Source organism: Condylostylus longicornis, unplaced genomic scaffold (genome assembly GCF_029603195.1).
Source record: "Condylostylus longicornis isolate FDR11 unplaced genomic scaffold, ASM2960319v2 ptg000027l, whole genome shotgun sequence".
NCBI lineage: Eukaryota > Metazoa > Arthropoda > Insecta > Diptera > Dolichopodidae > Condylostylus > Condylostylus longicornis.
The window spans coordinates 36656-63303 of NW_026577996.1; the positions used below are offsets into that span (position 1 = coordinate 36656).

The 26648-nt window shown below is 30.0% G+C and overlaps 1 protein-coding gene across 1 annotated transcript in view; it reads right to left on the bottom strand.

The window, feature by feature from the left end:
- The window catches only part of LOC129607384 (mucin-2), a 43350-nt gene that overhangs the window by 2043 nt on the left and 14659 nt on the right, over positions 1 to 26648 (bottom strand). The window contains exon 2 of the mRNA XM_055518362.1: positions 39 to 3773. Coding sequence (XP_055374337.1) covers positions 39 to 3758 — 3720 coding nt within the window. The 5' untranslated portion in view covers positions 3759 to 3773. The remainder of the gene's footprint in view (positions 1 to 38; positions 3774 to 26648) is intronic.

The window sequence follows — 26648 nt, forward strand, 5'->3', positions numbered from 1 at the left end:
TAAATGTCTAAATTCAATTAAAAATGAAATAATTTTACTGTGAACTTTTCGCTTGCTTCAGTAGTTGTAGTAATAGGTGCTTCAGTTGTTTTAGACGGCCTTGTTCTTCTTATAAAAGCGGGTCGTTTTGTTATTTCAACACGGACATTTTCAGTTGTTGTGGGTGAAGCTGATGGTGATATTTGAGTTGTGGTAATGATTTCATTTCGAAGCGGCTCAGTTGGATTAACTTCTTCTTCATTAGGAAAATATCCGGGGCCATAGTTGTCTTGAAATTGTTGATGTTGATATTGTTGGGCAATTTGCATTGGTTCTAATAGGCCTGGAAAACCTTCTTCAAGGGTACTGGGTGTGACTGTTACTACTTCTTGAACTTTTTCTGTAGTAGTGGTTAAAAATGGTTTTCTGGTAGGATGCTTGAAAACTGGGTAGTTCTGTTTTAACACATCTCTTTGATATTCAAGATTGTCCTCATCTACGTTTTCTTTATTTTTCTTAGAAGTCGATGCATTTTGTTTTCGCGTTTTGGACCGGAAATGTCTACGCTCTTCATTTGTCGGGTTATAGCGAATACGATTTGGATTTCGGATAGAAGTTCTAGTAGTTCCCCCCGTACTTACACTGCTGCTTGAGGAGACACTAGTTGTTGCTGTAGAACTGTTACGAGTTGGGGGAGAATATGGTCTTCGTGGGCGATTAATAGGTTTTTTTGTAATAGTTTCATCAGACGAAGAATAAGAAACTGATGAAGATGTTGATGTTCTGGACGTTGGCCTCCTACCACGGTGTATTGGTTTTCTTGTTCTGGGATTGGCTGTTGACGTAGTGGTTGTTACTGTTTCTGTCGTGTCTTTCTCGATAGCATTTAGACGTTCGTTTTCTTTTAAAGCATTTACTAAGCCGGGAAGATTCGGCGTTAATGGCGGCAGCTCAGAAGGTAAATTATATGCTTGTTCGAAATCATTTTCTTGAAGTTTAACGTCATCATGATTGTAAATCGTAACATCATTGCCATCATTTTGTTGGTTATTTGAAATATGAGCTGAGATTGTTGATTGTGAGTATTCTGTTCTTGGCCTGATTGTTTGATTTTCAAGTTCAGGCTCCTTTTGAAGATTAAATGAATTATTTGGGTCATTTTCTTGTTTTATGATATTGTTTGGTTCGTTTTCTTTATAAGAAGGAGTGTAAAATGTAACGCGGGGAGTCGTTGTACGTAGAGTTGATCCATCGAAATAAGATAATGTTGAAGAAGGTTTATCGTAATCTAGGGAAACAGGAGTATATTGAACGCTTTCGAAACGGGTTCTTACTGTTGTATCAGGTGCTGTTGGCAGTCGATTCTTGTTGATATTCTGTTGCCGATAATAAGCTTTCATTCTGTATTCGTCATCAAATAAAGGTTTTGATTGAAATTTATGTTGGAAAACATTTGAATTTTGAATTGGTTTTGTACTGGTAGTTTCAAAATATTGTTGATCTCGAGATGGTTTGGCATTTCTATTTGAATTAAATGATTCAATATGATGATTCCGAGCGGTAGTTGCGATGGACGCCCGAGGTGTTGTAGTTACTCTAGAAATAGGGGGTGCAGTAGAAGTAGTTTCCGAATCTATTTGTGTTGCAGTCGATGGTTGAACAGGTGAACGGAAGTACTCATCATTTTCAAGATTAGTTGGCATTGGTTTAAAATGAGCATACGGCTTAATTGTTTCTGTAAATACGGGTTCAACAGGTTTGGTTTTTATTCTTTCAACAAAAATAGATTCAGTTGGCTTTGCACTTGTTCTAAACTTTTCTGTTGGAATTGAAGTGTATGTATGATCCGAGATTTTTTCAATTGGTCTAGATTTTACAGTTTGTGAAAATGGTGATTCTGTAGTGGTTTTTATTCTTGAGTGAGCTTGCTTTTGTATTGTTTTTGGTGAAGAAACTTCTTTTATAACATCTGGATACGGATTGTTATAAAAATCTTTTTGTGTCTGACTAACTGGTGAAACTTCTTCTGGGAGTTGTTGGCGATATATATTATCTTCGTAAGAAGGAGATGACTGGAATTGTGAATTATGTTTTGGCATTGTAGTAGGAGCTCTACTTTGAGGCACTCTGGAAACATATGGAGACAAATTAAACATATCTTTTGACGTTTGCGGTCTTTGGGGACGTCTAGTTGAACTTCTGATGTGTGACATATCTTCGGTTTGAAAAGGTTTGTTTATAACTAAAGATCCTACGTGGGGTTCTGGAAGAACTATTTTGGAAAATCCGAATGGTGTTTTGTAACTAAGCGGCGCAACGAAGAATGGTACTGCTTTTAAAGTCGTATCCAAATTATTTTGGTTAAAATTTGACAAATAAGGCAATTCAAATTTGGTGTAGCCAGGGGGCGCTTGCAGTCCGGAAGGTCCAATAAACACTTGCGGTGCATTTTTAGAAGGAGCATCAAGCACGGCAACTGATTTATCTTTACTGATAATGTTAACAATATCATATGGGGTTGATCGAGTTGAAATTTTTTGTAAAAACATTGCAAGAGGTGGCTGGTGTGGCTTTGGTTTAGGTTTCGATGTTGTGAATTTAGGATTTAGAAATTGATTAGAATTGGTAATTGGTGTATATGCGGTCGAACTCGTAGTCGGTCTTTGAGTTGAAGTTGTTGCCGCTTTTACTGCCTGAGATACAAAATAGTTTTCATCTCGATTATCTAACGGATCTTGAGTATAGAAATTGTTTATTTGTAATGGATTGACCGGCTGTTGTACGACATTGTATTTGGCATTATTGTAACCCAATTGCGGTGCAGCATGAGGGGAATAAAGCGTATCATACGGAACATAAAGCAATTGTATTTCTTGTTCTTGTGGTGATTTAACAGGAGCAGGTTCTTGCAAAGTATATACATTTTCTACTTGTTCTTGTGATTTGTAAGCATTTTGGAATGGTGCTTGAAATGACGTTGGTTTTTGAAAAGTTTGAGGAGTATTAGCATAAGTTTCTGGTCTGTGAGCAATTGAGTTTTCATGATTTGCAGTTGTTGAAGGTTTTGAATCTTTCGTTTTTAATTCTAAATGTGGTTTTCTTTCTGATTGAAATTGTTGTTGCTGAATTTGATGTCCGGAGTGCGAATGATATTCTGCTGGAAACTGGGTTTGTTTTTGTGATGTAAATAATGGTGATGTTATTACAGAATGTACCGGAGCTGGTCCAAAAGTATGTTGAATTTGATAACCAGTTTGAATTGGTTGGGATTGCCCACGGCCATCGACAGAAAACGTGGGCATTTCAAATTTAAAAAATGATTGGGAAGTAGGTTGCTGTGATGTTATTGGAGGTTTTTGTCCTTCTGATTGCTGGTAACGTTGATATTGAAAAGGACTAACGAAATTGAACACATTCGGGTTTTGTTGGGTTGCTGCACTTTGAAGGTTACTATCACTATAAATGTTATTAGAATAAGCAAGAACACGCGCATTATTTGATCTATCAATATTTTGTGTCGTTGATGAAACTGTAGGAGCTGAAGTAGTTGTTGGATCTAAAAGTGGTGGTAATGTGGATGAAATCACAAACGCAGCTTGTCTAGGGAATTGATGTTGTTGATTACTTGGGGCTAATGGAATCCAATCGTTAATTATTTCGGGATGCTCAATCAAATCTTGTGAAATCTGCCTAGACCATCTTTCAGCTGATAACGTCGAAAAGATTGAGAGAAAAAATACTAATTGGGGAACCATTCTGAGCAATAGTCTTTGTGCCATTGAGTGATTTTAGAACTGTAAATTAAAGGAAAAATTTGCATTTCTTGAATGATTTTGCTTTAAATAATTAAATACAAGGTTTGAATAAATAAATGAATAAATTAAAAAAAATGTTTAATTTTATTTAATAGGGTTATCATATCTTAAAGCAACTCCTTTTAAGTATACGCGCATTCAAATAGAGTTAAAAATAATACAATTGATTAGAAGAAATAAATTTAAAATAATGAACTTTTTTCATTTTTTAAAGATTTTTGATTTATTACGGTTATCTATAATGGAACTAATTCAATTATTTAAGAATATAATTTTTATTCCCTTTTGCTATTTTCTTTTTATTCTCATTCTATATTTTTGTTTTTATGATTGTTTTTAACTAATGCAATAGTATGCAGAAAAAGTAATACATTATAATAATGTTTTTGTTTGTTTGATGAAGCGACAACTCAGCATAAATAAAATTTTGCAAATATGATACAATTAAAATACGAATGACTGTTAGCAGGGCGCAAACTCAGCATACTGAAAATCTTGCTTTGTGGTATAGTTATATGTGTACGTTCGAGTGTTTACAGGGAACAATCTTAGCAAAATAAAAATTTTGCTTTATGAGATAATTACATGCGGACGCACGAGCCTTGGTTATATACATTTTAGACAATACAAATTATCCATACATGTGTATTTTTGAATATTTGAATATGTGTAGGAACATACGAATTTATACTTGTATGTATATGAAAGTAATAATAAATAATTATGTTGAATTCTGAATCTTAAAATGGTTGAATTCTGATGATTCATATCATTCAAAAAAATACTTTGTGCATTCGTATAATAAATAAATATGAATGAAAGAGCAGTGTAGAGTAACAGAATGTATAAATACTTTTAATTCTTTGAGTATTTTTACCGACCGTATTGTGTATACAATAGGTAGGTAATGTAATGGCAACAAATTTTGCATATCGAGTTTTCGGTGGAAATGCACTTCTCCATAGTAGGGAAGTGTAAATAAACTATTTTTCGCAATCTGTCGGTCTGTTTGTGCACGCGTGTATTTCAAGTTCTGCTGAACCGATTTGATGAAATTTTGTATGTAAGTTTATTTTCACCATGGCATGGATTGATCAACTTTTGGGATATATCAATCCTCGGGAACTGCACTTTTTAGCGGGCCTGTTTTACATTTTTGAACATTTTGAAGAAAATATTCAACCGATTTACTTGAAATTTTACATATAAACTCAGCTCGACCGTCCGCGAAAATTCCTATGTTTTGGAGGAAATCAGGCATCGCCAACTAGACGTTTACTTAACATTTTTTATAAACACTGAAATTTTGCATGAATTAATATAGTAATGCGGCAACTTAAAGCCATAGTCTGTCCCATAGTCAGCTATGACATATTTATTCGCACATAGGATAACAAATTCGTACGGGTATCACAGACTTGACATGGTCAACTCTATTTTTTCTCATTCTAGTTTAATATACATCAAAACATATAAATAAATGGCAATGTACATGCATCAGTTCCTACAATTTTCATGTTTGAATGAACATAACTACATATCTAGATACTTATGTATGTAATGTAAATTTTAGACCGATATGGTTATAAAAAGAATACTGAACTCTGGTATTTTAAAACGAAAATATTATTATGTAAGTTAACGATAGAATCGTACATAACGTAGTACACCAAAAATGCTGACGTATCAACGGAAATTTTCTTACAGAAATTTTCCCACAAAAATTGCTTTTAAAGTTAAAATTTATCATTTTTTCGTTATTTTAAAATTGTAACTTGAAACTTTTATTTTTTAAGTAAATTTAAATTCTAAATTCTTGTTGCTTACTTTGCATATTTGGCAAAATTATTTCTCACACTTTTAAAATGCAAAGTAATCAATTAATTAGTACCAATTAAATAGAACCAATTTGTAGAATTAAGTTTAAGTTTAATTTGTAATTCAATTGAAGCATAATAAAGATTTGGATTAACATCGAAATAAATTTTTTTTTTAAACTTCGAACGAGTAAACTCGTTAACTGGCGACCGTGACAGGGCAAGCTCAACAACACTATACCCGTGAGAACATAGGACCGTTCAGAGCTTGTCACAAATAAAAAGATTCCAGCCACTATACCCGTGAGAACATAGTCAAAGGATCTTGCACAGCAGTGACACTCATCGTACCATTAGTAGGGTAATTACAAGCATAAACGTTTTTACCCAAACAGGAATACTACGAGGTATCCAACCATCCGAGGAAACGTCAATCCAAGGAATCTACATAATCTTCGAGGAAACGTCAATCCAATAGAAATCTTTTTACAATCTGATGAACATTGGATTTTACATTTTGTAAGTGAATCAACTAACTAAATAAATAAAATGGAAGCAATCCAAACTACCTTAACAAACTTGACTGGGTCAGTAAATGCCCAGCTAGAAATGATTAAGAAATTAGAAATAAGACTCAACCAAATGGAACAGAACTTCAAAAATGCTGGAACAACAGCTCAAACCATTCCCCAAAGAGGCCTACAAGGACCAAAAACGAAAAAGAATTAACCATCCGAGGAAACGTCAATCCAAGGAATCTACATAATCTTCGAGGAAACGTCAATCCAATAGAAATCTTTTTACAATCTGATGAACATTGGATTTTACATTTTGTAAGTGAATCAACTAACTAAATAAATAAAATGGAAGCAATCCAAACTACCTTAACAAACTTGACTGGGTCAGTAAATGCCCAGCTAGAAATGATTAAGAAAGGACCAAAAACGAAAAAGAATTAGAGGATATTGGTAAACTGCCCGATACAGTAAAGTAACTCAGACCATTTAATGGCAATCCAACGGAATACCTATCATGGATTCATACGGTAGAAAGTCTCCTAAAGGACTATGAAATAGTGAAGCATAAACCTATATATCAAGCAATCCTACAACACATCAGGCAAAAGATCCGTGGAATGCCGATTCGGCATTAGTTTCCTATAATATATTCGACTAGGATTGGAGCGAAATAAAAGCATGTTTATCTTTGCATTATGCGTACAAGCGCGATCTTCGCACATTGGAGCACCAACTGTCAAATCTAACGCAGGGAAAACGCAGCATCGACGAATTCTTTGCAACAGTCAACCACCAGTTGTCTTTAATTATAAACAAAATTAAAACTGGGAGCTACGCACCAGAAACCGTGAACGCCCTCAGCGCAACTTATAGAAATAGGCCATTAGATGTTTTTATAAGAGGACTGAACGGGGACCTCGCGTGTATGCTAATGATTCAGAGGCCGCTAACACTACCTGAGGCTTATTCCTCTTGTATGGAAATACAAAATTTAAATTTTCGAAGTATGCCAGTACACAACAGAAACTTCAATAATACAATCATAGCACCTGTGAATCAACTGACAAAGAGCCAAGTTGTACCAACAATGGCACCACAGGGTAATCATAATATTTACTTGCCGAAAATTATGCAAATGGCCCAACTCCAACCCCACCTAGACCAACACAGCCAAAACCACCAGTGCCGATGAGTATAGATGGATCAGTAAATGTTAACTATATGAATAGGCCCAGAGGCAACTTCCAACCAAATCACCAGGGAATCTTTTGCGCCGAACCAGAGGAAGAAGATGATTATGAAGACTATATCAAAAATTGCGATAACGAGCTAGAATTAGCTGAAACCGAAAATGACGAAGATGACAAAAACGAGCTAAATTTTATGAGTCAGGCTTTTCTAGCGTACCATACCTAGAGTATACTACTAGAGACAACAAGCAATTGAAGTTTTTGATTGACACAGGAGCAAATAAAAATTTTATAAGAACTGAACTAGCTCCATGTTCAAAACCTGTAGAAAAACCATTTATTATAAGATCGGCTGGCGGAAATATTAAAATTACAGAAAAGATAACAGGAAAATTCTTCAACAGTATAGGGAACTCTACCGAAACTACATTTTTCGTGCTACCTGGACTTAAAACTTTTGACGGCATAATAGGAGATGATACCTTGAAGCAAATAGAGGCGGTTATAGACAGAAAATAATACACTGAAAATAGCACCAAACATCCATATTCCCTTAAAGGAAAAACACTCACTACAGGTCAACAGTTTAGAAATCAGAAATGAACATCTAAATGCAGAAACTCAAAAAAAGTTAAAAATACTTGTAGAGAATTATAAATCACTTTTCGGACCAATCAACACTCAAGAAACCATAGAAACAACCGTAGAAGCTGAGATCAAAACAACTACCGATGAACCAATATACAGTAAAATCTATCTCTATCCGGCTCATATGAGAAGCGAGGTGGACAGCCAGATAAAAAAATTACTAGCTGACGGAATTATAAGACCATCGAAAAGATCGTACAACTCACCTATCTGGGTAGTCGAGAAAAAACTAGACGCTGGTATCAAGAAATATAGGATGGTAGTGGACTTTAAAAAGTTAAACTCAGTAACCATAGCAGACACCTATCCGATCCCGGACATCACCAACACCATAGCAAGCCTAGGAAACTCAAAATTTTTCACAACATTAGACCTGACATCAGGATTTCACCAAATAAAAATGAAACCGGAGGACATCAAGAAGACTGCTTTTTCTACACTAAATGGGAAATTTGAGTTTACACGACTCCCATTTGGGCTGAAAAATGGGCCATCTATATTGCAGCGAATGATCGATGACGTACTCAAGGAATTCATAGGAAAAATTTGTTACGTTTACATCAATGACGTTATCATTTTTGGAGGTAAAACTGAATACGAACACCTAAAAAATGTAGAGAAAATTTTCAACAAACTTCTAAAGGCCAATCTACGTGTAAATCTGGAAAAGACAGAGTTTTTAAAAGGTTCAACCGAATTTTTGGGATTTATAATAACAACTGAAGGAATTCGAACCGACCCAAAGAAGATTGAAGCCATCCAGAAAATAAAGCCACCAGAAAATCTCAAAGACCTCAAAGCATTTCTCGGCCTTACATCCTATTACCGACGATTCATAAAGGATTTTGCCGCTATAGCCAAACCTTTAACCAAGTTAACACGGGGAGAAAATTAAAGCGAACCAGTCAAAAAAGGTCAAAATAAACTTGAACGAAGAAGAATTAAAAACATTCCAAAAATTGAAAGAGCTATTAACATCAGCAGAACTACTTATTTTCTCTGATTTTCAGAAGCCCTTTATACTCACCACCGATGCGTCAAACTTCGCAATAGCCGCAGTACTTTCTCAAGGAGAAGTTGGAAAAGACCGTCCGATAACTTACATATCTAGATCTCTCAACAAGACTGAAGAGGCTTATGCAACAAACGAGAAGAAACTTCTTGCGATCGTATGGGCTCTAAACAAATTGAGGAGTTACTTATATGGTGCGAAAAAAATCAAAATAATGACCGATCACCAGCCTTTAACATTCACAATGAGCAACGGTAATAACAACTCGAAATTGAAACGTTGGAAAGCTCGCGTCGAAGAATATAACTACGAACTTGTGTATAAACCAGGAACTACAAACAAAGTAGCTGATGAAGGTTGCCGCTAGAACTTAATATGTTACCTACTTCAGGCGCTATAACCTCATCATCGACTGAAACAGCTCACACTGCCGAAGAAGATAGCAGCAATTTAATACCTCACCTCGAAGGTCCCATAAATGTCTTCAGAAATCAACTGATTATAAGTGAAGGGAAGGACCTATACGGGTATGAACAACCACACCCTAATTTCTATCGACATTTTATACAATTGGAAAAAATAGACAAAGCTGCATTAACAAAGATTTTAAAGGAAAGATTAATACCAACACTTATCAATGGTATCAAAATACCGGAACAATTCATTCAGCAATTACAAGAAGTCTTTCAAGAAACCTTCCAGAATTACAAAATAAGAATAACCCAAATGATAGTCGAAGACCTCAGAAATGAAGAGAACCAGTTTAGAGTTATTCAAGAGGAACATAAAAGAGCACACAGGAATTGGCAAGAAAACAAACAGCAATTACTGGAGAAATACTATTTCCCACAGATGGCTAGTCGAATAAAAAAATACGCATTTAATTTGCATATTAACAAATATGACCGTCATCCAAATAATCCACAATTATTAGAAACACCAGTTCCAACCTATCCAACCGAAATTCTACATATTGACATAATCGAAATTAAACAAGAGAAGTTTATAAGCTGTATCGACAAATTCTCAAAATTCACAAAATTCTTCCGTATAAAAGATAGATCTGTTCTTCAAATAAGGGATAAACTCATCAAAATTATTCACTATTTCACAGCACCGAAAATAATAGTGATGGACAACGAAACAGTTTTGTCAGTCCAGTTGTCACAGACTACTTGAAAACGCTTGGTATCGAAATTTATTTAACACCGTCACAAAGAAGCGAAGTCAATGGAGCTGTTGAAAGGGTTCATTCAACGATCATTGAAATTATAAGATGCCTTCAAGAAGAATTTAAGGATTTCAATATGAAAGAAATAATAAACATCGCAGTAGACCGATATAATAATTCCATACACTCAGTTACAGGAAAAAAACCAAATGATATCTTTTTCGGAAGAGCGCAACGGATAAACTACCAAAACTTAGTGAATTTCAAATCAAAGGTCAATGAGAACTTAGTAGAGCGTATTAAAAAGAGTCAGAAAAGGAAGGTTGACAGAGAACAACGAGAACGGAAGCGCCTAAATCATACCAAGCTTGAGAAACAGTTTATGCCGCAACAAAACAAATAAAGGGAAAAGCAAAGCCTTTGTTCAAAAAGAAGTAGTGGCGAAAGACAATCGAGTTACCATCACAACTGAATCAGGCCGCAGAATTCATAAGGCCCACTTAAAAAACTCCAGTCCAACTAATTAAACATTTTTTTCTCTTTTTAGACTAGGGATGCTTGCGTTAGCAACACCCTTACAAATTTACAAATATGACACGCAGCTAGTCACCATCAAACAGGGCGTTGGTTACATTTTGAACGGTTATTTTCACAAAATAAATCTAGAAGGCTACCAAACAGTCTTGGAATTGGTCTCAAAAGAAGTACAGCAAGTTACTACAAAAAATAAACTCAGACCCCAACTCAGTTATCAAATAAAACAAATTGAGAAACTTATGGCGAAACGTTTAACTTGGATACCACCGGTTATAGAATCAACCAGAATCCAGATTAATGATATAATAACGGAGCCAAAAAGTATTTAACCAAGGTCAGACAACGATCCACGGACCGTGGATTTTTCAGAGGGGAAGAGTTAACGATAGAATCGTACGTAGTACACGCGCAATACCAAAAATGCTGACGTGTCAACGGAAATTTTCTTACAGAAATTTTCCCATAAAAATTGCTTTTAAAGTTAAAATTTATAATTTTTTCGTTATTTTAAAATTGTAACTTGAAACTTTTATTTTTTAAGTAAATTTAAATTCTAAATTCTTGTTGCTTACTTTGCATATTTGGCAAAATTATTTCTCACACTTTTAAAATGCAAAGTAATCAATTAATTAGTACCAATTAAATAGAACCAATTTGTAGAATTAAGTTTAAGTTTAATTTTTAATTCAATTGAAGCATAATAAAGATTTGGACTAACATCCAAATAAATTCTTTTTTTAAACTTCGAACGAGTAAACTCGTTAACTTGTATGTTATAAGTACATATATGTGCATATACACATTATCAACTGTCTAAAAAAATACAAATTGATTATTTATTCTTTGGCCTGAACAAAACCAGTTTCAAAAAGAAAGTGATTTTTTTTTAAATATAAAAAGATATTATATTCATATATGTATATAAGTAAATATGTAATAAAAAATGTATCGATAATCACCTAAAATAAAAAGCGGTTTACTACAAACTTAAATTTTGAAAATTTTAAAGAAAGTTTAAATGAGCCCTTTAAATGTATAAAAATGTATATAATGTGTGATCATAAGGTTATTATTTAATTAAAATGTAAGAAAAATCGCTTTAAACGGGCGAATAACAAGATGTGCATCATGCATGACGTTTGAAAATAAAAGTAAAAAACATTAATAATATCAAAAATAATTTTTTATGTTATGTATATTACATATACATGAAAAATAAAGCTAAATGAAAATAAATCTGAACATGTAAATTTCACAAACAAGAATTTTGTAAATCAAACCCACCATAATTAAATTTGAATGGTGTTAAAATATCAATGCAAAACACAGCGAAATACCTAGGTATGACTTTGTATGTCAAGCTCGGATGGCAAGAACTTGTATAGAGGAAAAGAATAGAAATAGAAAACAAATATAAAGAAAACTAATGGCTCCTAGGTCGTAAGTCTAGATTCAAAGGGATTTTGGTGTCCTCCAAGTAAGTGAGAAAATGAGGAACTGTGTCATGAAGAATGGGTGTGTTTGGAACTGCATGTAAATTTCGTGGTCCTTCACTTATAGGAGAGAAGGTTGGGACATAAAGACTGAAGCGAACGAGACCTGTTGATTTAGTCTAAATTGCTGTGGGACCACTTCCGTGCCGTCCTTCACGGGGTGTACGTTTTAAGCTGGGCTAAAATCTCACAGTATTGATAGGTCTGATGATAGTTTGGGTCCGCCTATTTTTGTCTTTCGATGACTTTTCACATTTGTATTAGAAAAAAAAAGTAAAAATTACGTACATATGTATGTATACATATGTACGTAATTTTTTAAAAAGTGAAAACAGAAAATCACGAAAAGTACAAGAACGTCAAAAAGTAAAAATAAAATCTGAATAATAAAAATTGGGTATTAAAATTTATTTTATATGCGGTTATGCCAGCAATGTTCAAACATGGAAGTCATGTATTTCAACGTACAAAATAGCCAGGCATAAGTACAGTATACATAGGTATACATAGATATGTAAGTAATACATAAAGCAAAAGAAATTGTTCATTTCTTGTTATAACGTTTTTAAATTGTTTATTTCTTGTTATATTCTTCAAATTAAATTTTAGTTGGTATACAAATATTGTATACCAACTAAAATTTAATTTGAAATGTTGTACAAAAGAAAGTTATACAAAGAGTTCTTTATTAAAAACAATTTTTTAAAGAAGTTATCGAACCACTATTCCATTTATTTGTAATATAATTTGAATTAGGGAAGTGTAAATAAACTACTTTTAGTAACCTGTTGGTTTGTCGGTCTGTGTGTGCACGCGGGTATCTCAAGTTCGGCTTAACCCATTTTGATGAATTTTTATATGTAAGATTATTTCGACCATGTCACGGATTAATCAACTCTTGGGATATATCACGCCTCGGGAACTGCACTTTTTAGCGGGCGTGTTTTACATTTTTGACCAATTTACTTGAAATTTCATATATAAGCTTCACTTGACCGTCCACGAAACCTCCTAATTTTTAGAAGAAATCAGGAGTCAGCAACTGGACGTTTACTACGGGCCAAATATACACTTTTGCGTATATAAAGAGAAATAATCAACCGATTTCATTCAAATTTAATATTTAAATTCTTCGTATTAAAAAAATGAACATATAAATTTTTTGGACAGATCAGGGCTCAAAAACTGATCTGCGGGCCGATTTTAGATTTTTCATCATATCTGCGGAACAAATTGATGGAATTTGTTGAAATTTGATATTTGAGTTCTAGTTGTTACCAAAACTAACTGGCGAGGATTTCAGGGAATTCGAGTAGCACAAAGTGAAACTCTCCTAAGAGCCAAAATTCATTTTTGTAGGTATGTTAACTATAAGCTTGCTAATGTCCTAAAAATTGGAAAGAAGTATTTAATAGGCATTTTTATATATTCTGTAACACTTTCACTTAACTAAACAATACACATTGCGGTCGGTTATGTGCTGACCACATCGGATTTTTTTTTTTCTTTGTTATATAGATGCGTTATATATAACAAAGTACAAAGCGTTGTACATATAGATATGTACACAATATTTTCATTAAAAGTTTTACATTTTCACTTCTAATTAATTTTACATAAATCTAATTTAAGTTATGTTTTCAAAACTATTCCAACTAAGTTTTAAATCGCTCATATGTGTTAAAATATATTTTAAACCATACTTTTTGGAAAATAAAATTACCAATATCCAAGGGTAATCCTTCTAAACCTCAAATAAAAAAATAAGGAGTGTTCCATTTCGTATAATTATTTACATTTTTTTATTATGTTTAAAATACTAATTATAATATCATTTCTTTTTAACGAAAGTTCACTTTATAATGTGCGAGTCACATTAAAAGCAATATAAACCAAATTAAATGTCTAGTAAGTTTATTTAAATAATTTTTCAGTAAATGCATTGAAAAAAAAAAGAACGTATATATATATACATATATATAATATATATATGTATATATATATATATATATATATATATATATATATATATATATATAATGTGTGTATTATGTTAAACTAAGTTTTAATGTACTCTTATGGAAACATATTATTTCATTATATACGTAAATGATAATGAAAGTGAATTTTATTAGAAATATTGCACTTTAGCTTTCATTCATATATATGTACATAAGAAATAGTAAAAGTTTTAAATTTATTACCGACCGTATTGTGTAAACAATAGGTAGGTTATGTGATGGCAACAAATTTTGCATATCGAGTTTTCGGTGGGAATGCACTTCTCCATAGTAGGGAAGTGTAAGTAAACTATTTTTAGCAACCTGTCGGTCCGTCGGTCTGTCGGTCTGTCGGTCTGTCGGTCTGTGTGTGCACGCGTGTATCTCAAGTTCTGCTGAACCGATTTTGATGAAATTTTATATGTAAGTTTATTTCCACCATGGCACGGATTGATCAACTTTTGGTATATATCAGGTCTCGGGAACTGCACTTTTTAGCGGGCCTGTTTTACATTTTTGAACATTTTGAAGAAAGTATTCAACCGATTTACTTGAAATTTTACATATAAACTCAGCTCGACCGTCCGCGAAAAATCCTATGTTTTGGAAGAAATCAGGCATCGGCAACGAGGCGTTTACTACGGGCCAAATATACATTTTTGTGAATATAAAGAGAAATAATCAACCGATTTCATTCAAGTTTAATATTTGAATTGCTCGTATTAAAACAATGCACATATAATTTTTTTGGAAAGATCAGGGCTCGAAAACTGATTTGCGGGCCGATTTTACATTTTTTACCATATCTACGGAACGAATTGACGGAATTTCTTGAAATTTGATATTTGAGTTCTGGGTATTACCAAAACTAACTCGTGGGCATTTCAGGGAATTCGGATAGCACAAAACGAAACCGTACTAAGAGCCAAATTTACATTTTTCTAGATATGTTAACCATAAGCTTACAAATGTCCTTAAAATTGGAAAGAAGTATTTAACAGACATTTTTTTAATATTCTGTAACACTTTCACTCAACTAGACAATACACAATGCGGTCGGTTATGTGCTGACCACATCAGATTTTTTTTTGTTTTAATTTGGTTTTGTCCTTCTTATTCGATGCATTTAGAAATTTAATTAATATATTAGGCTACCTTTATGTACTTGGGTATTTTTGATAATTCGTGTAAAATTTGGATAGTTCGTGTAAAATTATGAAAATGTATTATATTACTTAATTATCAAAAATATCCCAATTTTGCAATCGATATTTAAGTTTTGCTAAAGCAAACAACGTTTTTCTTTGTCTTTATTTATTACCTTTTTCTGTAAAATTAATACACAGTTTCTGCCTGTATATGTATGTATGTGTAATATGTATTTGTGCATTAATTTTAGCTCCAAGAAAAATATTTCTTTCTATTTTGGTTTTTTTGGGAGTGCTTAATCTTTTCACTGTTGTTGTTGATTTTTTTCTTTCTTTTAAATGAAAAATTTATATGAAGTTCAAGTTTAAATATTTAATGATATTTTTATGTGATCAATGATATTTAAATTTATTAAAATTTTTTCTTGACTGTATATTACTTCTATATATACTTACAATCGATTTGATAAAATTTTATAAGCAATTGATAATATTATTACAATATGTACTCGTATTTCTGTTACAATTAAATAATTATTTTGGTTTATTGGAGGTTAATTGTGTTAACTAAGTTTAATAATACGCAACTGATTCAAAGCTTGCATATTTAATGGAAAAATTCTATAAAAATTTAATCAAAATAATGTAATGAATTTTTGCCAAATCAATTTTGTGTATACGTATGGTTACACAATTGTGAAAAATAAATATGTATGTAGAAAGCACGTAGGTATATTTCGCATGTTATTTTGGAGAAATTTCTTTAACATATTATGTATATATGAAAGTTTTTAAATTCCTCAGCGTTTATTTAAATTTAAATAAGAAAAAGTTAAAGCAAATCCGAATTAATATAGGAATTATGCATATTGAATTATTTAAAATAAAAAATGAAAAATATTTTGTTAATTAATTTATATATTTCGCAAATATTTTAATTGAAAATAAATTTGATTTGAAGGAAGTAAAAATGTTTTGGAAAACATTTTTAAATTCTTCTTTTAATATTTTTCAATTTTCTTTTGCAGTATGTGATTATTTATTTTAGGTCAATGGTTCTATTTTCACATAAATAGAGCATATAATTTTACTTTATTTTACTTTGTTTTAGCAATGTAGTAGATATCATTTAGTCAATTTTTAACAAAAAAATAACTTAAGTTTAATCGATTTTAAGAAATTTTGTTAAAAAAATTGACTAAATGATATTTCCTGCATTTGAAAAAATTTTGAAAATGATTTTCAAGTAAAATTAAATATTTTTAAAGTACATTGTTGGCCTTATTTTGGAAGATGACAAAGGAACCATATTAATTCTAGGTTTTTTCAAAATATACTACACATTATTGACAAAAAATATTACGAAAATTTTAATTTGTAATTAAACACAATATTAATATCATGAGAGAACTATTTATCTCATAGAAATTTCTTTAAGAAATATTTTTCTAACACTTTTGTTTGACCCATCTTTTTATCCGTTCGTACATTTTAATACGATATGACAACTCTTTAAGGTAGAAAGATGAATTTTTGATTGCGCAATTTTTTTGAAACTATTAATCGTTTTGTTAAAATTTTAAACGATTTATGTATTTTATTTTTCGGTCCCTACAAATTGGGAAGAAAAACAAAAGAAAAAATTTTTGTTTCTTCATTTTAAATTATTAAAATATATGTATACATACATACGAGGATATGCATATGCATGCAATACGTACGATCATATGTATAAACATTTGTAAAAATTTCTATTTAAGTTTACAAGACGTGTTTCGATTTGTTAAAATGGATATTTTATTGGTATTACAAAAAATATCAAAAACCACTACGTTTTTTAATATAAAAAAAATCAAAAACCACTAATGTCTTATAATATTCCGATGTCTTGAAATTGAAATACTTTTGTTCATGTTTTAAAATAATGGAGGTTGCCAAATGGAAGATATACAAAAAGCCAAAAAAAGATGTTAATTACCCGATTTTTGCATAGCTAAACCTAAGTTAACAACAAAATGTTAATTTGATTATATCTTCATATTTATATTATAAAATTCAATACAGCTTTAAATTGATAAAAGTAACTCTTTGAATGAAATTTGTGCATAATTACCTATAAAATCCATTAAATTAAAAAATTTTCTAACACATATACTACATATATAAGTATAAAAAGTAACCCGTGTTAATAATCTAGGTTTAATTGAATTATTTTTACTTTTTGATCAAGTTTAATTAATTTTTATTATTTTTACTGAACTGTAAAAATCAAGTTTAGAAAACTGAATGATGTTATTTATTTCAACATAATTTATACTAAAATACCTTACAACATTTTTATTAATTAATTAGTACAACGATCTATATATTTTCAATGCCTAATTTATAAATATTTATTACTATTACTATAAAATATAAAAAAGTCTATAATAAAGAAGTGTAAGTCAACGTATTTTTTTATTTAATTTAATTTTATAAAGGCCTTTAATTTATGTAAAATTAATTGAATTACTTTTTCATATAAATTATGTTTATGATAGTGTAAAATTGTAAAATATTATGTGCCAATATTGCAAAAATTATTGCTCGCCCCTTTAAAAATTATAGAGTATATACGAAATATTTTCATCATTAAAATTAAAAAAAAAGTAATTAAAACTAACATATGTATAGATGATTAAAAAAAGCGAATCTGTTAAAATATATGTTATGAAATAGTTGGTAAAGGTATATGAATTTTTTGCTTATGTAATTTCTGTACGGTTTAAAATTTTGTATTGCTTAAAATGCTAGTTATTTTCTTTGTTTATTACATTACATGTTATCAAAACAAGTTCATCGACTTTCATAGTATAGAAATTTAATTTTTAAATAAAGTAGGAAGTTTTAATACTTTTATAAAAGTGAATTATTATGCCTTGTATAAATGTGTAAAACGACTTTAAATTTTAATTAGTAAAGTAAGATTGCTTTAATATACTTATATCACATCCAATTCTGTTGTGATGTTTTTTTGATGTTTTTAATCAAAATAGAAATGCTGTAGATTGTAGGTGATGTTTGAAGAGAATGTTACTCTTTTCTATCAGTAGCTTTTATTCAAATATTTCTTATTCGATATTCGAAAAATAATTTGTCGTAAAATTGATCTCTTAACATTTTTTAATATTGTTCCCAAAAATTATTGGATATATAAATAAGTAGGTATGTATCCGTGACTTCAATAATGCGCTCACGACGTAAATTTTACAAGGTATCAAATTGCAAAAAGTTTTGTAAAAGCTTTTGACATTGTACACTTTTCCTAAATGCGTTTTATACGTAGTCGAGACGTAAAATAAAAGTAAATGGGGTATTGAAAAAATCGAGCACGCTTTTCTTATACCTTGTGATATAAATGCTGCCAGAAATAACCAATAACATAAACTAGAATATCGTTTTAGCTATAAAGTTCCAGCTATAATTTTTTTTATCCTAAAATGCAGCATAAAAATGCTATGTTTTTAATGATGTGGTAACGTTTTATAAAGATGAACATTTGAACAGAACTTTAAATTAAAATTTTCAAATAAACGTCAAAGTTGTATTGATATGGTAAAATTTGTATTCCAAAATGTACGAAAAGCTTTAGTAGTTTTTTACCGACCGTACTGTGTATACAATAGGTAGGTAATGTGATGGTAACAAACTTTGCATATGGAGTTTTCGGTAGGAATGCACTTCTCCATAGTAGGGAAGTGTAAATAATCTTTTTTAAAGCATTATTGAAGTCACGGTATATCTTTGTCTTTAATTTTTTGTATTCATAACAAGTGATTGTTAACTATACACTGCTAATTACATTGCATAATTTTTATACCCTGCACCTTTGTAAAGGGTATATTAACTTTGGTATGGAGTGTGTAACCACTTGAAGGAGTCATCTGCGGTATGAACATGTGTATATATTCTTCCGTCGATCTGATCGCACGATAACTCAAAAACGAATAACGCAATCGACACCAAACTTACACAAGTTATTTCTTTTGTGCTCAGGACGATTCCTATTGTATAATTGGATCAATTCGGACAACGGGTGCCATACAACTCAAAAAGTTTATTTTAGATATTTCAAAAACTAATAAAGGTATAAATATGAAATTATGTCCAATTACATTCTTCATATGCTCCAGAAATTTTAATGGGATGGCCGCACCGGTTCGGGTGGCTGCCATACAATTCCAAAAACAAATTTTATATATTCGGAAAAATAATAAAAGCTAACTTTAAATATTTAGAAAACAAAATTAAATTCAGATTCATGAAATGGCAGTCGTGTGCCATTTTGGATGCCAGGAATTGTTTATTACTTTTAAATTGAGAAATCGGTAATATTAAGCTAAAATTATTAAATAATAAAATATAAAACAACAACGATAAAATAAAGTAAATGAAAAATGATCGAATTGCTCTCAAAGGCTCAAAACGTTACATTGGTTGATTGTAACATTTTATGTAACACTTTTTTTATAATTTTTCATTAAATATACATACATAAATAATCTTGCCATTATTTTCATTTTATTAATTTAGAATAACAAACATGAATTTGAAAATAACAAAATTTTCGACAATAAAAACGTATTATTATGAAGGCAATAATAACTGTAATGGTGCATGGAGCATAAGAAGTGCGATGACATTTTTTCGTATTTTTATAGTATATGCAAAACAACTCAAAAATATAACTTCGACTTCTGGAAATTTAAAGTATTTATAGCCGAGTGTAAATAACTATCGAAGTCTAAAAAACGTTGGTACAGAACTATTCTGCAGTGTATGAACAAATTCTCTGTATTATTTTGTTACAGAAAAGTTTTATATATTAAAGTATAATAGTAATAAAAGCAAGTTTGCGACCCTACATTTTGACTATGTGATTGTTCTCGCAAATGTGCGATACTCGTATGTGTATGAATTGTTAAGTTACTATCATTAGGAATGTTAATAATTTGACAAAACTACTTCTTTTTTTCTGTTTTTTAGTAGTATAATTTCATAATAATATTTTGAACATACTCTTAAATTACATTTTACATATGTAATGTTTTATTCGGTTTAAAAATTAACAGAAAAACAAGCACACAAAACTATAATTACAAAAGCTTTGCTGTTTCTTTAAAAAAAGAAAATGACTTTCTTTCAAGAAAGATAAAAAACCAGAACGTCATCTATTTGAATGGTGCGAACACATATGCATTTGAACATACAACATGCGTCATTATTTTAGTGATGTTACTCTTATACCGACAGAATGCAAGATAAAATGCGAGTTTTTGGAAAACTGCACTATGAAAATAAAAAGTACATAATGTTTGTATGTACATAATGAATTTAAATGTACATATTGAGTGACAGTAGGTTGAAATTTTTGTTTTAATCATACAGATTATACATATGCATGTATGAATGTAAGTACAATGTATAAAACCGGATCTAAATATTTAAATTAATATGAGCAATAAAGACATGCAAGAATAAACATATGTATATATATACAGTAAAACGCTTTACATTTTTGCACTTCATTTAAAGTAAAATTTCTATATTAAAAATTACAATTTCGCGATTGTAATAAAATCTTTTACTGTTTGAGCAACTTTATATAATTGCGATTTATTACATATATTATGCTAATGCCCGTCTGTACACGTTTACATGAAAACTCACGGACGAAAAAAACATTTTTTTTCATGTCATTAAACATTTGTTTTTTTTTTTTTTGTAAAGAACGGCTACTATTATTTTTGGACTAATTCGAGCAATAAGTTCTTGTGGTTCGAAACAAATACGAAACGAAGAAGATTGTTCAAAAACCAATAAAGCTGCATGAAATTTGGAAGTTATGTGTACAATTACAGAAATATATAAAATATACAGAATATATAAAATGGCTTATTAAGTTCGCCAAGACGCCAACAAACATGAAAGCTAATTTTAAACATTTGAACAATTAATAAAGCTACGTAATTGTATAGAATTTAGCAGTAATGTGTTCAAATACTACGAATTTAAGTGGAATAGCGTAACAGGTTTTTGAAGATGCCATACAACCCCAAGATATGCAAACCACAATGCAATATAAAAACCCTCAATATAGTTTAGATTATAAATTGAGCTTATTGTAACATATGAAATATTGCAAACTTCAAAGAATTGAAATTATGCATATACACATACATACATATATACGTAAAATAATTTAGCGCATTTATATACTATCAAATACTACAGCTAGTCATAATTTTATACTAATTTGCACTACATATGTATGTAATTATGCATGTAGTTGTTAACTTTATAATATTGTAATACAAATATTATAATGTTCAATGAAAATGTTACATATTCAATGGAAGTTTTATACAAGTTCACTCTTTGTAATAACTGCTTAAATGAAAACTTGTTTAAAATAAATTTCAATGAATTTCAATTTACTTTCAGTTTTCATTTTTTCAATTTAATTTTTATAGATTTTATAACACACTCCAAATTCAGTAACAATTTGGATTTATTATATTTCTAATACGATGTGTATATATAATGACATACATACACTTGTATTTAACTTATGATTTTATAACTTTAATAATTAGAAACTTGTTAGGTCCAATTAAAGTTTAACTCTCTTGAAAGGATAGAATTTAATTTTTTGAAAATTTAATGTTTTGTTTTTTTTTTGATGAACATTTAATTAACGTGACTCATGTGATATGTAAGTATGTAACTGTTAAATGTAGGTATACGAGTATATATATAATTTTGTATTTATAATTATATAAGTTTACATATGAACACATCTATGTATCAATATGTTAAAAAATTAAAGGAGCTTTTAAGTTTGAAAGGGGGCCTTGTATTTGCAATAGCTGCTATTGAAGTTCTATAATTTTAAAAGTAGTTCTTTACAGTTTGAGCATCTCTTATAAAACATGCACATTGCAATCTAGTACTAAATTAGAACAGTATTAGCGTTTATGAATATCTTAATTTTTAAGGCTCCCATATCGTTTTCTTTAACAACTACTCTCCTAATGAAAATGTGTACTTTCATATAACGTATTTTATAAAAAAGTTTATGATGTACTCGTATTTAATAAAAAAGTTTATAATGTAATTTGGGTACAACACAAAGTTTTATAATACAATAATGTATAATGAAAGCAAAATATAATGAAATTTCAAATTTATTCAATTCAATATTCAATTGAAGATAGAAAACTTACTTAACAGGACAAATTTTTTTAAATCAAAATGATATGAACACTGGTTCGTTTATTATTAATATTACTATTATTTTAATTATTCGATATTCCTTTTAATTTTTTTATTATATTTAAATACTATTTTCTTTTTTGCCATTCTATTTTTGTATTGTTAGTACTTTTTCCTTTTACTTATTTTTTTTCCGGAAAATATCATAAAAGCCATAAGAGACAAAGTAACTATTAAAAATAAATATTATTAATAAATCAAATATGTATAATATACTTTTCTTAACCGTTTCTAAAGATACCTCATCATCTTTTATATATTCTTAAAATTGTTGATAATATAATATATTATTATTTCCGTTATATTTTAGAAGCATTAAATCTTCAATGACATTCATACTTAATCTATTCCGGTCATCAGACTATTGTTCATTTATAAGGCTAAATGTTCTATTTCCTCTTAAAAATTTCAAACTGCCAAGTCTTTGACTGCAAACTACCAGCAGTTTTGTTTTTAACAACGAGCTGAAATAAATTAAGCCTCTTCCTTTTGGCAAAAAAATTAAAAAAATGGTTTTCTTTAAAAGAAAGAGCTCAAAAAAGAGTTTTTTTTTTTTTTGAATAAGCAAAACAAAGTGTAAGATTAAAAGGAAACTTTCACACTTAAAAGTTTACAAATGGCAACCTTATCTACTTTAATATGAAAAACAAACGATTACGTGTAATGTGGCGCTTCTTTTCTTTAAAAAAGAAAAAAAAATTTTCTTTCTTTTCTTTTAAAAAATAAAGAATTACTATGAACTTTTTCTAGGCATCTATAAAAACTTTCGTAAAATTTTAAACAAACTTCTAACGAAACTTCTTGCTGAATTTTCCATATTCCTTAGTATTTCCAATATCACGCGAAGTTTCGATTTTCTTGGTCTGTAATGCAACAACAAATCATAAAGATTACTTTTTTGCCACATGAATTTATTAATTTTTGCGAATATGTCGTTGAACATTTCCATGTATACGTGATTATAATTTTATTTAAATCCTTACATTATTCTTTCATGTTTTCCGAAGTTGTGTTTTTTTATTTAGGTATTATTATATCAGCAAAATAAGGTTTTTAAGCAGATTTCTAAAGATTATTTTCATGAACTTATTATTTTATGTGAAAATTTATAGGGGCTTGTTTTCTGGTTAAATTTTGAAAGATAAGCTTCTTACGTGAATTTTTGGTTAAATTGTGAACGGCAAGCTTTTCATGTGAATTTTTAAAAATTTTATTCAAACAAATATAATGTAATGATCTTCACATATCCAGAAGTACGTGTATGCCATAATTAGTAATGTGATTAATTTTAATGATAGACATAGAGTATTATTTACTAAATTTCCAACGCAATATGAATAAGAATGAATTAAATAACTTTTCCTCAACATAAATGAACAGAATTACAAATATATCTTATTTGTTTAAATATTTTAGTTTTTTTCCAAAAACATTTTAAAAAGAGTGGTTATTTGTTTCACTTTCTTCGTCCGTTCGTCCGCAAACCTGTTCGCAAGAACCTGAACATCTGATATTTTACATATTATGCTAAAAATTAGATCTTTTATACTAAAAACTTGTTCTATTTTTTTCCATGTTTTTACCTACGAAGAAAATTTTTACCTATTCCCTCCCTTCTAAAAGTTATAGCGCCTCAAAGTCCTCAAAATTCCGTTTTTTGAATTTTTATTGTAACGAAACCACAAATGTTTCTAACCACAAAATTCCGGAAACGCAAAAAAATAACGGTTGGCTTTTTCTACCGCATCTAAATTTTTTTCTCCCTACATCCCCCCTGAGTTATCACCATTCGAAATTCGTAAATTCGGAATTTTCACAATCTTATATTTCCGAAATTGCAAACTTTTACAAATTTTTGTTATTACAGAAAGCTGCTGGTATATGCTATGCTTTAGAAGAATATAATTATTTATCTTAACTCATGCAATTTCAGGTTTTTCACGTTTCTATTAATGCGAAAAGCTGCTGGTATATGTCATGCTTTACAAAAATATAATAATTATTTATCTTAACTCAAACAATTAATCCTTGAATTCGATACCATTTCATTAAGTTAACGAATCCCATTATGTTAATGTCTCTTTCAATTTTATTTCTGTCTCATCCTAAGTATATGCAATCATTTGAACTATTTAGGTATATGAATGAAAGTAATTTACAATGCAATAGGTGCTTTTAAAGAACAATATATTTTCCCGTTCAAAGGAAAATGCTACTTTACAAACCATTGGTTTGACGCAACTTAATTGAAATGTCGATAAGTCAAATATTGACAGTTTATTATTAACTCAATGTTATTAAATCCTGATTTGTAAAGAATTCTTGATTTTCTGCAAAGTTCAAATATTAAAATTTGAATTTGATTTAAATATTTAATTCACTTGCAAATTGAACAATTTATCCTAAAAGTACCTATATTATCTATTAATCTATCAAAACTGAGTGCCATTCCATTTTGCATGTAGATATTTTTTATACCCGTGCGAACGTATGTTCGAAGGGTATACTAAATTTGCCTTATCGTTTGTAACGTTAAGAAATAACGGTCTGAGATATAGACTCAAGTGTATGTTATTGATCAGTGTCGAATTTTGAGTCGATTTAGCTTTGTCTGTCCGTCCGTCCCAGAGATAATTCAAAAAGTAATTGAGCTAAGTTCACCAAATTTTCACAAACGATTTATTGTAGTAAGTGCTAGAGACCTATTTAAATTGAACATGATTGGGGTACTGGTTCGGGTAGCTGCCATACAACTTCAAAATTTATTTGTCTTTATTTTAGAAACTATTAAAGTTGGGGTTTCGAAATTTCGTACAAGTAAAAATATTAGTAGAACCAATGTGTTTGATAAAAATCGTTGAAATTAATGGCTTCTTCTGGTGGCTGCCATACAACTTCAAAATTTATTTGACTATATCTCAGAAACTATTAAAGCTGTGATATTGAAATTTCACACAAGCAAATAAATTAGTAGGGCCAATGTGTTTGATCAAAGTCGTTGAAATTGCTTGGTTCCTTCTGGTAGCTGTCATACAATTTCAACAGTAATTTCGCCATATCTTAGAAAATATTGAAAACACAGTTCTGAAATTTTGCATATATTAATATAGTAATATGGCATCTTAAAGTGATAGTCTGTTCCATAGTCAGGTATGACATATTTATTCACACATAGGATAACAAATCCGTGCAGGTATTACAGAGTTGACACAGTCCACTCTATTTTTTTTCGTTTTATCTATAAAATACACAATTGTTGTATATTTTAGTCTCAAGTTTAAAGAACAACCTAAGATTAATGACAAGTATTATCACGATATATTCTTTGAAATATTTATAGTTTCTATTTCATATTGTCTGTGATTCCATGTTAGATGTATTCGTTTCTTTTTGTAGTATGTAAAAATTTCCATTATTGACTTTAGCATTCATTATTTTTTTTACTAGGTATGTATGTGCAGGTACTATATTAACGTCACATAGAAAAAAGAGATAAAATACATAAACATGGTAAAAAACTTCAATATCAAAGCTTGGTTAGTATTCGAGGCTAAATGGTTATACAAATTAACAATAGTAGTTTTATACATATAGTGCATTATTGTGCATATTGTGCACGTTAAACAAAATTTTAAAGAAAAGTGGGTTTTGTGCATAGATATAATATGAATGTACATATATATATATACGTTTGAATTAGACAATATAAAAGATAAAACTAAAGTGCTATAACAGGTTTTTTATCGGTGTAATGGGAATTAACTCTTATTTTTTAGCTGAATGTAAATTGAAAATGGATATGTGAATATTGGTCAAGAAACTTTGGAACAAAAGTATGAATTTAGTGTTTGAAAGTTGATATATTGTATGTAAAATATTAGTTATGAAGACGCTAATTTAACTAAAGTCAGTGGCATATTATGCAACCAATAACAACCAATTTTTTTTACCAACCGCATTATGTGATGGCAACAAATTTTGCATATCGAGTTTTCTGTGGGAACGC